This window comes from Onychostruthus taczanowskii, unplaced genomic scaffold (genome assembly GCF_017590055.1).
Source record: "Onychostruthus taczanowskii isolate IOZ18803 unplaced genomic scaffold, ASM1759005v1 scaffold500, whole genome shotgun sequence".
NCBI lineage: Eukaryota > Metazoa > Chordata > Aves > Passeriformes > Passeridae > Onychostruthus > Onychostruthus taczanowskii.
In genome coordinates, this window is record NW_024502570.1 from 2,665 (window position 1) to 17,360 (window position 14,696).

General features: G+C 48.9%; 1 protein-coding gene across 1 annotated transcript; it reads right to left on the reverse strand.

Annotated features, from left to right (window-relative positions):
- Positions 1–8,136: 8,136 nt before the first annotated feature.
- Positions 8,137–14,692, reverse strand: LOC121342047 (interferon-induced very large GTPase 1-like; the record flags this gene model as incomplete). The annotated part of the gene is made up of 2 exons (XM_041416129.1): positions 8,137–8,712; positions 9,053–14,692. Coding segments are annotated over 2 exons (6,216 nt in total), but the record flags the coding sequence as incomplete, so codon positions are not given.
- Positions 14,693–14,696: the final 4 nt, after the last annotated feature.

Consider the following 14,696-nt stretch of genomic DNA (forward strand, 5'->3'; position numbering starts at 1 on the left):
CAAAGCATCAACCCTGAAGATGAGCCAGCCACTTGGTAGGCAGCCATGAGGGAAGCTCCCATGTCTGTTCTTCTTATTTAGTCTTTTTATTGTAATTGTTGTTAAAGTTTTATAAACCTTTTAAAATCTTAAAAATTTGGTGGTTGTTTTCACACTAAACTACAAGCCAACCTTGTCTTCCTGAGGACTTTCCTGAGGAAAGAAGCCCCAGCTCTGCCAAGAGACAAAGCTGCACTTCTCCTCCTCAGTGTCATCCTGTGGGAGCAGCGGTGGTGTGCGAGACCCCTCGGGTTCCACAGCCAAGAGCTGTTCTTCAGAAAGGCCTCTTGAAAGGAGCTGGTCTCCTGGTCCTGTTTATTACACCAGGGTGATATCTTCACCATCACCCACATCCTCCCAGCAGAACTCCTCAATCCACAAGTGCAGACAGCCGGGGGCATTCCTGGCTCCCTGGAGCGCAGGCACAGCCCCTCTGCCCATCCAACAGCCCTGCCTGCACCCTGCACCCTCTGCCCAGCCCACGGCTGCCCTGCTGGCTGCCTGGCCCAGCCTGCTGCTCCCAGCACCCGGAGGCAGCGCTCTCACACTCCCCCACGGGCACCCCACTCTCCCCAGACACGCTCCCCCCATGCCCGGCACGGCCCCAGGGGCTCTGAGCTGTGCTCCTGCTCCAGCTGCCAGCGCAGCCCCTCCCTCGCCCCTCTCTGGCCTCTTCCCAGGAGCTGCTTCCTGGCACACTCAGGGAACCACCCCAGTGCAGGGGGAAGATCCACCTTGTCCCTGCCCACAGCTGTGCCTGGGGCGTCCTGGTGGCCCTTCAGGAGAGACTGGGGATGCTGGGAGGCAGGTCAGAGAGGTGTCCTGTTATCACCTACCCCAAATCAGGAATATCACAATAGGTGAAGGGCGGCCCAGGATTCTGCCCTAATGCTTTTATTCTTTTTTGCCCCTCCTGTTTTTTTCTTGCTTCAACACTGTGACCAGGGCTTGCCAGTGTTATAAATGACAATGTAATTATTGGCTTTCACATTTATGCATAGGCTTTTCCAAGTCACTACTGATCACAATGATTTTGACACAGTACTATTTTTAACCCCTTTTAACCGATGTAATATAGTTAAATGATATATATAAATATAATTTGACCACTTTTGCATGCAAGATATAGGTTATATAAATAGTAGTGCGACAAATATAGTGTAGCTTAAGCCTTTGTAAAATATTAAAACAGAGATAATGTATATTTAAATGGTTTTCATTGTGTAACTAACTCACATAATGGTGTGAAATAACTGTGTTGATTCAATGTACTTGTGGACTGTCTTATCTGAATGATAACAGTGATGAGAACCAGGAGAATAAACACCAAATCAACAATGCAAGAACTGACCCTCAGAGGTTATCTGAAAATGTCAAACAACCAAACAGAGCCTCAAGAAGTAATGAAATATATGACTTTTACCTACAGAATAGAATGAAGACAAGTCAAATGTCAAGCCAAGCAAAAGCATTCCCTGAGCATGTAAACTCACAGGAATATTTGACTATGCATAATCCTCATAATGATGCATTTAACCAACATAATGAAAAAGTATACAACATAATTGTTTTAGGCTAACAGTGTGCTTTTGGCAGTTTGCCAAGTGCCCCAGCACTGGGTACTGTCTCTTTATCCCTTATTAAACTTCCAAAAATTTTAAAGAGTGAACCTTGTTTCTCACACCAGCTTGCTTCTCTGCTCCTGTGCTGCTTGGGAGCTCAGATCTGCTGCATGCTGTGCTGAGACCTGAGAGCATCCCCAGCCCCACCAGGCCCGACCTCAGGCCCAGCCACTGCCAGTGAGCCGTGCAAAGGAGCGATCCCTGCCTGGCCCCCACTGCATCAGGATTTTTTGCTACGCATTGATTCACCACCCCGGGTTTGCAGTGGCACTGAGAGCAGTTGCTCCCTGTGGGTTGTCCAGGGGAAGCCAGCTCCCCTCTCTCCTGTTTCCAGAGCCGCCATTGCCAGTGGAACTCACACCACAGCGCCCCCTGCAGCCGCGGGGGAATCATAGCACTGCCCTGCCCAACCAGGAGCCAGCAGCGCCCCTGCTGGCTGTGTCTGGAACTGCACCGCAGGGGCGGTGCCTGGCGGGTAAGACAAGGCTGGGATTGGTTGTTGCTGCTGCTGTTGTTGTTTGTTTCTCTTTCTGTGTACATATATATATGTATATATCTATCTATATCTACACTCTAGTAAATACCTGTAATTCTTTTTCCTGCATCATTGCCTAAAAGGCCCATAATTTCAAAGTTATAATGATATGGAGAGAAGGGGCTCATATTCTCCATTCCAGGAAGGTCCCTGCCTTCCTTGGCAGACCACCGTCTTTTAAACCAGTACAGGTCCATTACTGCTGGTCAGTTTTTACTGAAAAACCCGTGAAGGACAAGGCAGTCACAGCCACAACGGACTCAAGGGGGAAATTCTTGCTTGTCATCCTAAATTTCTTTTCACAACATGTCAACCCATGGAGTAGATCAAGGACAGCCAGTTAATCTGAGCATTTTGGATTTCAGTAAAGCTTTGGATCCTGCCTCTCCTAGGACCCTGGTGTGTCCCATCCAACTCAGGCCATTCCATCATGCCATGATTCTCACCTTAAGAGACCTGGCACTTTCACTGGGCAATTGCCTTTAAACCTTTGGGGTTTCTGACACTGTCACACAACCTGAAAATTGTCCCAGTCTCAGTTCATTTGGATACTGGAGACATTTATTCCTTGCAAAAAATTCTTCTGAGCATTCAGCTTCTGTCCCATCAAGGCCACAACACTCTTACCAGCACAGGAATTGATACCAGGGGCTTGGACTGAGGTATAGATCTGATGGCTCGTGCTTCCTTCCAGAGCCTTCAGGGGCAGGTTTCCTTTGGAAGTCCATGCAGATTTGGGCAATGTGTGCAAGGGCAGTGGGCTCTGATTGCCCTCACCCACCTCGCAGCAGATGCTCCCGTTGCTCCCAGCCTTGGCTTCCCAGCAGACACCGGCAGCCGAGGGCCCCAGCTCAGGGGACACAGCACAGCAGCAGGGACAGGCCTGGGGTACACGGTGGCTGTGAAGAGGAAGATGTGAACCACCTCAAGGACTGAGGAGGAAGAGCACCAAAAAAAGGAAAAGCCCAAAATCCTAAAGAAGAGTAGACAGGAGAAAGCAACTCATGAGTATGGCAGATTCATTCCAGGGAGCACTGCAGGCCAACCCTTCTCCACTGGGGAAAGCAGAAGCAGGAAAAAACACCGGCTCGAGATAAGGGCAGTTCAGCAGCAGAGGAAAGCTGGGTGTGCTGGCAGAGCACAGCAGGGGTTTAGACCAAGTGCCCTTGGTGGGCTCATGTCCAGCTGCTCCCTGGGCAGCAGAGCCTCAGTGCAGGACGGCTGCTCAGGAAGGGAACTGCTGGCTCAGGGTCACTGCAGGAGCTTGTCCACTTGAGCCACTTGTCCCAGCCCTGTGCACTCCCAAATTCTCTCCCAGTGGAGAGCTGGTTCAGTCTCAGGAGCCAGGGGCTGCCCTGGACATTAACATTAACTCCAGCCCAGCCACACCCTGAACCTGCCCCCGGGCACCCTTGGCACTCCCTGCACGGCTTCCCATTGCTGCAGGAATAGGGAAAAGCCCCATGTGGCTGTGTCAGTGCCCGCAGAGAGGCACTGAGCACGTTCAGGGCATAACTCGGGACCGAGCTCCTCCTTGGAAGCAAAGGAGGGAAGCAGCAAGGCTGGCAGCAGGACCTGCCATGGGAATGCCTGCACCCCATTTCACGGGAACAGCCCAAAGAGAGAGTTTTCCCCAGCCCTGCCCAAGGGAAGGGGCTCAGGGAACACTGCTGCCTTTGTGGGGCTGTCCCAGGGACCGGAGCGCTCTGGGTGGTGCCGCTCAGACTGTAAGAGAGGAGAATCCCACCCTCCCTGCATGGGGTGGAAGCGGTACCCCCTGGGCTTGGGGACAAAGTGGGATGTCCTGTGCCTGCCTCTCATCACAACAGAGCTGCCCTGCTCCCGAAGGAGCGGCACGGGGCCGGGAACCCCCCCAGCATCAGTCCCACCGCTCCTGCCTCCGGGGGAGAGCAGGCATCCGCTCCCACCGCTCCGAGCCCGGCCCCCTCCCAGCTCAGCCCCCGCAGCGCACACGGCTCCCCCGAGCTCCCCCAGAGCGGTGCCAGCAACGGCGGCTTCCTGCAGCCCCCGCTCGGAGCACACAGCGCCCGCCCGCTGCCCTCAGCCCCCTCTTCTCCTGCCCCGCCATCGCCCCAGCCCTGGCAAAGCACCGGGAACAGGAGGCAGGAGAGCAACGAGATCCCGCTCCCTGCTGCCGCCGGCTCCCAGCCCCGCAGCTCATCCCCATCCCCATCCCCACCCCAGTACTCATGCTCATGCCCATCCCATCCCATCCCCATCCCCATCTCCATGCCCATCCCCATGCCCATGCCCATGCCCATCCCATCCCCATGCCCATGCCCATCCCCATCCCCATCCCCTACCTTCTCCTCTGCACCCTGCAGCTCCCTGGCTGGGAGAAGCTCATCCCAGCCCCTCTTTATGCAGCCCTGACTCTCCTCGGGGTGCGGCTTCACCTGTTCAGAAGCAGCGGGGTGATTCCAAGAAATCAGGTATTTTATTGCAGCAGAGTGTGAAAGTGGAATCACTCTTTTGCAGTCAGATGATTGAATTACGGTCCAAATTCCTCACCAGCTGTAATTCAGTTGGCTCACAGTCAACTCTCATCTGATGCAGACCTCTGACCCTTAACTACCTGGCCGATTGCTGGTAATAATAATATTGTAAACACACCACGCTCACCATGGCTATCTCAGCACAGAGAGGCAAGAAGGGTCTTTTGTATGACAAATTTCAGTTTATTAAACCATAGAAGTTTATTCTTGCACTCCAAAGGGGAATCAGTGACAAAAGGCCTGGCTGTGTGGTGTGCACAAGGTTAAGTGGGGGTCAGCAGCCAAAGATTTGAGGGCACTGGGCCAGCATAAATTGTGGGACAAAGGGCATTAGCCTGCAGGGAAGACGGGGCTGGCCACCAGGGATGCCACAATAAGGAAACAGGGAAAGGGGAAACCATGAGAATTAGGAACATATGGGGAAAGTAACAGGTGTGAATCATAGTGTTGGCTAGGCACCATGGCGGAAGTTTTTAATTCCAGCCTAGGTGGAGACTCTATGGTAAATCATTCCAGGGCAAGGCTCTGGGGATTTCCCTGTTTTTTCTTACTATGAAGACTTCCCCAATGAACTTTTGCAGACACTTAACTAAACAGGGAAATATAGGTAAAACAATAAAAACAACGATTGCAACCAAAAAAATTCCTTTAACAAGAGATGAAATCCATCCTGTCAACCTCCCTTGTCTGAAAAGGTAACAATCCAAAACAACGAGCAAATAAAATTCAACAGAGAGTCTTACAATATTCTGGAGCAGAGGAGAGTCATCTTCTTCTGTGATGAACATCTGCATTTACACTCCTTTTCCTTCTCCTCCTCGCCACCCGAGCTTGATCTTTTTGCTGTCTCTGAGGTTCAGGGGGAGTGTCTCTGGATGCTGCATTTGACGGATTGATGTACGGCTTGATATTCTTACCTGGAATCCACCTTGGACCAGATCCTGTAGACACGCAAGCATAGCCTCTACTGTATCTGTCCAGAATTTCCCTCATCTTCAGCCTCAGGAATCGTCGTGAAAGGGACAGAAATCAGGACCACCGGGGAAAAGGAAGATCCTGTTCTGAAATCTGGATCCGACTGGCCCACCAAGCCATGCCAGTGTTCACAGATGCGTTTACCAACATCATAGAACTCCGCACACAATGAAAAAGGAAGGCGTCACTGTGCTCTCCTTTGCCTGCACCACTTTGTAACACTGGTTCTGGAATTTCCCCACCTCCCAGCTTGGCTGGACTTTCTCTCTGGAATGACCTTTTCAATGGTTGCTGCCCGAAAATTGGGGCAGGAGCCCACAATCAATTTACCATACATCAACCACTGTGACAGATGGACTGAGATGGGAGAAGTCTCTCCCCCAAGGACTGAGACATGAGACGAAAAGCTCCCTCTTCCTCCCCAAGGACTGAGACTGAAATCCTTATCACAGGGTGGGAAGGTGTGTGTGAGGAGGCCAAATGACCAAAGCAAGATGTTTGCCTGCAAGCTTACCACTGGACCAAGAAGACAATGGCTCTCGCCTACTGCTGATGGACTTTTTGTACCCTTTTCCAATAGATTATTCTTTATTACATTTGATTTGATTTCAAAACATATCCCCTTCCCCCAACTGAAAGGCTAAAAAAGACTATAATAGAGATTACAACTGACCAGTATCTCTGAGATCTCCCCTGACGTGAATACGACAGGCTTTGTCAACTGGACTTTGAAGGACTACGTCGTTACACATCTGGTAGCTATACCCCTCCTTTCTTTCCCCACCCCCCAATTTTTCCTTATTCTTTCCCTTTTCTTCACTTCTCCTCTCCCTAATGCGTTTTGCTGTGGTCATTCAATAAAGGTACATTTGTTTTGATTATTACTGCAAAACCCCCCTTGTCGTGTCAGTGTTTGCACCCTGAGGTCAGTGAAACGAACCATCACGACTCCCGTTCGCAAGGACAGATCATGACATCTACTCTAAGTAATTAATGGAAGTGGGCCCATTATTTGCTTGGATTCGGGATCTTTGCTCAGCACATGGTGTTTCTCCAAGAGCTGAGCTCTGCTAGCGTTTGAGAAGTGCCTGATGATGGGGGAGTTTGGCTCCATGAATCAATTATTAAGAAAATTGATGACATAAAGAGCTTTACATAATCTTTCTACATTCGGTAGAGTTTCAGCTTCCCCGTGCTGGTGATCAAGCACTCTCTCGAGAGTATGGTGAGCCTCTCTCTACAATAGATTGCCCCTTTGGGGAGTGGGGTATGCCACTGGTGTGTTTCATGCCACCATTGATTTAGGAACTGTTAGAAATTTTTGGAGGTGTAAGCAGGACCATTCCCTGCTTTGATGGCTTGGAGAATGCCTAGGGTAGAAAATGCTAGGAGGCAATGTTGGATGACATCTTTTGTCTTTTTTCCTGTGTGGGCTGATGTGAATATAGCCCCAGAGAACGTATCTATGGACACATGAATATATTTCTGTCTCCCAGAGGGTGTATAGTGTGTAATATCTGTTTGCCACAATTTTAAACTTTCAAGACCTTGGGGGTTAACCCCAACAGTCTTGGAGGGCAAAGCAAAATCCTGGAAATTGGGCCAGGAGCCCACAATTGCTCTTGCCTGTTCCCTTGTGGTTTTAAATATATGGACATGGGCTGGTACGTTTTGGTGAAAAAAAAATGATGGCTCAATTTAGCCTGAAAAAAAAGGTGTCGTAGGGTGGTTTATACTGCCATGGCAAAAGTATCTGCTCTGTGGTTGCCTTCTGTAACTGGTCCTGGGAGGTCAGTGTGTGACCTCACATGCACAATGTGATATGGTTGCTCTTGGAAGGAGAGGAGGTATGTTGACTTTGAAAGCAAGCTGTATAAATCTGGATTTGGCACTTCCTTTAATAAGGACTGTTCTGCTCTTTCAGCTATTCCAGCAACATAGGCCAAATCAGTAACCAGATTCAAGGGTTGTTTGAACTTCTCAAAGGCTCTGAGAACGGCTGCTAATTCTGCAATTTGTGGGGATACCTAAACAATTTGAACATCAGACTCCCACTCCTGAGTATCAGGATTATTCCAAGTCATAACTGGCTTGTGGGATTTTATGGAGCCATCAATAAAAACAGTCAGTGCCTTTAAAGTAGTTAGACTCTTTAATGATGTTGCACCTAAATTAAAACCCTCGTTAAATAGCTCATGTTTCTGTAGGTGGACAGAGATTTGACCTGGGTAGCTGTCAAGAGCGAACTGGAGGTGTTCACTGGTCTGGAGCAAAGGTTCCAGATCTCCTGATGTCAGTGGAAGGTAAATATGTGCGAACTCACACCCTGCTAAGGTTTTGAGGCATGATCTGGCTTTTATAATGAGCTGAGCCATCAGCTCTTGGGGTGTAGTGACAGTCTTATGTGGTTGGTGTGTGTGGGAACCCACGGGTAGGTGCTGTCGGGGTGTCATCTTCCCGAGGGCGTCCCCGCTTCGGGCCACACGGACAGTTCCCTCAGCCCACCAGATGTCTGAGCCCGGATGTTGTAACCACTGCCACACCAATGAGCGAGAGGAGTCTTTGTGTGGAAAATCCAGCATTCTCCACATGGGGCATTCCAAAGGCTTTTGCTCAGCAGCGAGGCCAAGGGCAGGAGATCATTGTCACCAACTTTGAATTTGCAGTCACTTGCAACACGGCTGGAACAAATATCAATGACCAGGTGGTCGGTCCCATGCCACCTCCATCCCGTCAAAGCTTGTGGGCGATGGAAGACCAGCTGATGGTCTCCATCGTGATTCCACATGGTGTTTGTGCAGACAGCCCCACAAAAGGGACACTGTGCCCAGCACCCTGAAAAATGCTCTGCCAGGATGGTGTGAGGCTGCCTTGAAAACCAGCTCAGGTCAGCATCAGCCAATTCTTTCATGAGCCTTTCCTGCAGGGCAGCCAGAGCTTTTGAAATGGCACTGCTCAGAAACTCAATGTCTGTGACCTCCTGGTGCTCGATGCCCTTCAGGTCACTTCTGGGCAAGTTGATCACCTCTGTCAGTTGCCTGCAAAATTCATCCAGCCAAAGAGAGATTTTGTCTTCTCTGTCTTTTCTGTCTTTGACAATTTGGGTCGATTCCATCGTGATTCCACATGGTGTTTGTGCAGACAGCCCCACAAAAGGGACACTGTGCCCAGCACCCTGAAAAATGCTCTGCCAGGATGGTGTGAGGCTGCCTTGAAAACCAGCTCAGGTCAGCATCAGCCAATTCTTTCATGAGCCTTTCCTGCAGGGCAGCCAGAGCTTTTGAAATGGCACTGCTCAGAAACTCAATGTCTGTGACCTCCTGGTGCTCGATGCCCTTCAGGTCACTTCTGGGCAAGTTGATCACCTCTGTCAGTTGCCTGCAAAATTCATCCAGCCAGAGAGAGACTTTGTCTTCCCTGTCTTTTCTGTCTTTGACAATTTGGGTCGATAAAGAAGCAGCTGACAGGATGTTTCGATAGATATTATTAAGGGAGCAATCTAAAAACATCCTCAGCCTCCTACACCCATCTAAACAGTAATTCCTAACTCGTGTCTCAATATAACTCTGACAAAACTGTTTTGGAGACCTAAGGTACTGCTTGAAATACTCAAAATTTTCCTGTTCTGCCAGGTATCTCAGGATGCAAATTTCCAGATTGGCTCTGCTGCCCTGGAAATCTCGGAATTGGCCCTGCATGTCCTCAGCGATGTCCTTAGCCGTCCTCTTAAAGACTGCCTGAAGAAGAGCTGGTTCAATCTTGTCACAAAGGAAAGTAGCAAAAGTTGTGCCAGAAGTGGCTCCTTGGCAGGAAATCTGGAAACATAGGAAGAAATCTTCTCTCTTGCTGCTCAGGTACACGACTGGGTCATTTGCCTTCTGGAATGCTTCATGCATGGCTTTAAACCTTCCTGCTGCTATTTTGCACAGGTACAGAGACAAATCGATGCTGTATTCTCTGTTAAAAGAACATCTCGCATTGCTGGGGACAGAGTTGACACCTTTCTGTACTTCATTGAGTATTTCATGAATAAAATTACTACTGTAATCCCGTTTCTCCTCTTCCTTTTTATCAATGTTTGCCATAACACACTCTATGATGTTGTTTGTGATGTGCTGAAAGTTGATCACATCAGCATTCGAAAGGCTCCAGAAACCTGGGAAAATGATAAAACAACTTTTCTTCACGATGTGTTTCTCTGGATCCAAATAAAACCCTCTGTCTTTGGGAAATGATGTGATCCGTGCATGGATACCCGGCTCCTTAAAGTGCTCCACAAGGACATCTTCGATTTCTGCATCAATATCCACCCGTTCTGGAGGACGAGCAGCACTGGAGACTTCAGCAATCCACTGATTCCAGAGAACAGTAAAGTTGTCCTTCAGTTCTCCCTCACTGAGGCTCTTCCCTTTCAGACTCACAGCCAGCTCCCGACTCTTTCTCAGGAGCTCATCTTCATATTGCAACTTCCTTGCATCCAGTTTCCTCTGCTCCTTCTGTAGCTCAATAAGATTCTCACATTTCTTTTTTGTTTCATGAAGAAGCGTCTCTTTTAGTTCTTTCAGCTTCAGCTCTGTGCTTGATTTCCACTGGATCAGTATCTCATGGTCTTTGTCTTCCCTGAAATACTTTTCCACTTCTTTCTCAATGGCATCACTTGTCTCTCGCACCAGCCCTTCAAGGTGTTCTCTGGTGACATTCTGCCTGTCCCCATTCCGAATTTTGTTGTCCAGTCTCATCTGTACATCTAAGATGTGACTCCTCAGCCTCCATGTCCACTGACTAAAGGCACTTTCCAGTTTCCTGTACACAGCAATCTCCAGGGAATTCTTGAAGCTGAAAACAAAGTTTTCATTCAGCAAAGCATTCCAGAGGTCACCAATACGATCTTTCAGGCTCGAGAGCCTCAAAATGCTGCGCTGCGACTGCTTCTTGGCAGCCTGGAAGATTTTGCTCTTGAGTTGCTGGACGTTCTGGCTGTAGGTGGGGTTGGGTGGTGCCATTGGGGGGTTTCCTTCCCACAGGTGAGCAAAGTAGTGAATGTGGGTGTTCACATCAAAGCCAATGACATCGCTGAAGGAGGAGACATCACAGAATTCCTGCTGAGCAGCTACCACGGTCATTTCATCCAGCTTTTCCTGAAAACGCCTTTGTCCTTCCATGTTCTGCTCCTTGGCAGTTGCTTCACCCACGTTTTGGTGGACAAAAACACAGCTTGGGGAAAGATTGACTTTTTTCATCCTCAGGAAAGCCTGCACAGCGATCTGGAGAACATCTTGCATTTCGGAGGGATTTTCTCCAAAGATATTGATCACAGTCACGTTGCCAACACCAATGACAAAGGTGGCCAGCTCGTTGTCATGGTTCAGGGACTGTTTGTTGGCCATCTCGATGGCACGAAGCCCCTCTGTGTCAACCACCAGCACAAAATCAAAGCCCAAGTCTTGCTGCAGCTCCTTGCCCACTGGGATGAGCTGCATGAAGGCTCCGCGGGTGCATCTCCCTGCGCTGACGTTGAACTGCAGACCAAACATGGCATTCAGCAGGGTGGACTTGCCTGTGCTCTGGATGCCGAGCACGGAGAGCACAAACACTCGTTTGTCCCCCAGCCTCTCAATTAAGCTGTCAAAGATTGCTCCCACCCAGCGCAAGGGCAGGTAAGAAGCGTCCCCATCCATCAGCTCCACAGGATATCCTAAATCCATCAGCTCTGCTGCAATTTCCGGCAATTTGACAAAACTCTCATTCTTTGTCTTCCTGAATTGCAGAGCTTCATAAATCTGCCCTACCTCTCTCAGAAGGTGCTCCAGGCCAATGGTAGAATCATTGATTTCGTCAGAGAGGGCATCCAAGCGATTCACCAATGCATCATTGCAACTGGGTTTTTTCTCCCTTTTTTTTCTTGAGAGGATTTCAGACCATAACTCGTGATAGTCTCTCCTCAGTTCTTCAAGGCTACCACAGGACAGCTCGTCGATAAAGATCTTCATCCACTGCAGGAAGTATTTCTTGGTATCTGCTGGCTGGGAAAAGGGACACTGCTCCCAGCACCCTGAAAAATGCGTCGCCAGGATGGTGTGAGGCTGCCTTGGAAACAAGCTCAGGTCAGCATCAGCCAATTCTTTCATGAGCCTTTCCCGCAGGGCAGCCAGAGCTTCTGCCATGGCACTGCTCAGAAACTCAATGTCTGTGACCTCCTGGTGCTCGATGCCCTTCAGGTCACTTCTGGGCAAGTTGATCACCTCTGACAGTTCCCTGCAAAATTCATCCAGCCAGAGAGAGACTTTGTCTTCCCTGTCTTTTCTGTCTTTGACAATTTGGGTTGATGAAGAAACAGCTGACAGGATGTTTCGATAGAGAAGATTAAGAGAGGAATCTAAAAACATCCCCAGCCGCCTAGTCCCATTTAAACAGTAGTTCCTAACCCGTGTCTCAATATAACTCTCACAAAACTGTTTTGGAGACGTAAGGTACTGCTTGAAATACTCAAAATTTTCCTGTTCTGCCAGGTATTTCAGGATGCAAACTTCCAGATTGGCTCTGTTGCCCTGGAAATCTGGGAGTTTGCCCTGCATGTCCTCAGCGATGTCCTTAGCCGTCCTCTCATAGACCGCCTGGCGAAGAGCTGGTTCAATCTTGTCACAAAGGAAAACAACAAAAGTTGTGACAGAAGTGGCTCCTTGGCAGGAAATCTGGAAACATTGGAAGAAATATTCTCTCTTGCTGCTCAGGTACACGACTGGGTCATTTGCCTTCTGGAATGCTTCGTGCATGGCTTTAAACCTTTCTGCTGCCATTGTGCACAGATACAGAGACAAATCGATGCTGTACTCTCTGTTAAAAGTACATTTTGCATTGCTGGGGACAGAGTTAACACCTTTCTGTACTTCATTGAGTATTTCATGAATAAAATTACTACTGTAATCCTGTTTCTCCTGTTCCTTCTTAGCAATGTTTGCCATCACACACTCTATGATGTTGTCCGTGATGTGCTGAAAGTTGATATCATCAGTACTGAATAAGCGCATGACACCTTGGAAAAGTCCACTCTTTTTCTTCATGATGTGTTTCTCTGGATCAAAAGAAAACCCTCTGCCTCTGGGAAATGACGTGATCCGTGCATGGATACCTGGCTCCTTAAAGTGCTCCACAAGGACATCCTCGATTTCTGCATCAATATCCACCCGTTCTGGAGAGCGAACCTCACGCAAGACTTCAGCAATCCACTTGTTCCAGACAAGAGTAAAGCTGTCCGTCAGTTCTCCCTCACTGAGGCTCTTCCCTTTCAGATGCACAGCCAGATCCCGACTCTTTCTCAGGAGCTCATCTTCATATTGCAACTTCCTTGCATCCAGTTTCCTCTGCTCCTTCTGTAGCCCAATAAGATTCTCACATTTCTTTTTTGTTTCATGAAGAAGCGTCTCTTTTAGTTCTTTCAGCTTCAGCTCTGTGCTTGATTTCCACTGGATCAGTGTCTCACAGTCTTTGTCTTCCCTGAAATACTTTTCCACTTCTTTCTCAATGGCATCACTTGTCTCTCGCACCAGCCCTTCAAGGTGTTCTCTGCTGACTTTCTGCAAGTCCCCATTCCGAATTTTGTTGTCCAGTCTCATCTGTACATCTAAGATGTGATTCCTCAGTCTCCAGGTCCAATGACTAAAGGCACTTTCCAGTTTCCTGTACACAGCAATCTCCAGGGAATTCTTGAAGCTGAAAACAAAGTTTTCATTCACCAAAGCATTCCAGAGGTCACCAATACGATCTTTCAGGCTCGAGAGCCTCAAAATGCTGTGCTGCGACTGATTCTTGGCAGCCTGGAGGATTTTGCTCTTGAGTTGCTGGACGTTCTGGCTGTAGGTGGGGTTGGGTGGTGCCATTGGGGGGTTTCCTTCCCACAGGTGAGCAAAGTAGTGAATGTGGGTGTTCACATCAAAGGCAATGACATCGCTGAAGGAGGAGACGTCACAGAATTCCTGCTGAGCAGCTACCACGGTCATTTCATCCAGCTTTTCCTGCAAACGCCTTTGTCCTTCCATGTTCTGCTCCTTGGCAGTTGCTTCTCCCACGTTTTGGTGGACAAAGAGGCAGCTTGGGGAAAGATTGACTTTCTTCATCCTCAGGAAAGCCTGCACAGCGATCTGGAGAACATCTTGCATTTCGGAGGGATTTTCTCCAAAGATATTGATCACAGTCACGTTGCCAACACCAATGACAAAGGTGGCCAGCTCGTTGTCATGGTTCAGGGACTGTTTGTTGGCCATCTCGATGGCACGAAGCCCCTCTGTGTCAACCACCAGCACAAAATCAAAGCCCAAGTCTTGCTGCAGCTCCTTGCCCACTGGGATGAGCTGCATGAAGGCTCCGCGTGTGCATCTCCCTGCGCTGACGTTGAACTGCAGACCAAACATGGCATTCAGCAGGGTGGACTTGCCTGTGCTCTGGATGCCGAGCACGGAGAGCACAAACACTCGTTTGTCCCCCAGCCTCTCAATTAAGCTGTCAAAGATTGCTCCCACCCAGCGCAAGGGCAGGTAAGAAGCGTCCCCATCCATCAGCTCCACAGAATATCCTAAATCCATCAGCTCTGCTGCAATTTCCGGCAGTTTGACAAAATTGTCTTTCTTACAGCTTATTAATTCCAGAGCTTCATAAATCTGCCCTACCTCTCTCAGAAGGTGCTCCAGGCCAATGGTAGAATCATTGATTTCGTCAGAGAGGGCATCCAAGCGATTCACCAATGCATCATTGCAACTGGGTTTTTTCTCCCTTTTTTTTCTTGAGAGGATTTCAGACCATAACTCGTGATAGTCTCTCCTCAGTTCTTCAAGGCTACCACAGGACAGCTCGTCGATAAAGATCTTCATCCACTGCAGGAAGTATTTCTTGGTATCTGCTGGCTGGGCCTGGAGAAAGCCAAGGAATGATTTCATCAGTGTTTTGAGAGGGAAAGCCTGCTGCAGTTGCTTTTCTCTTATTGTTTTCTTCTCATTTTCAATTTGGCTGCGATGA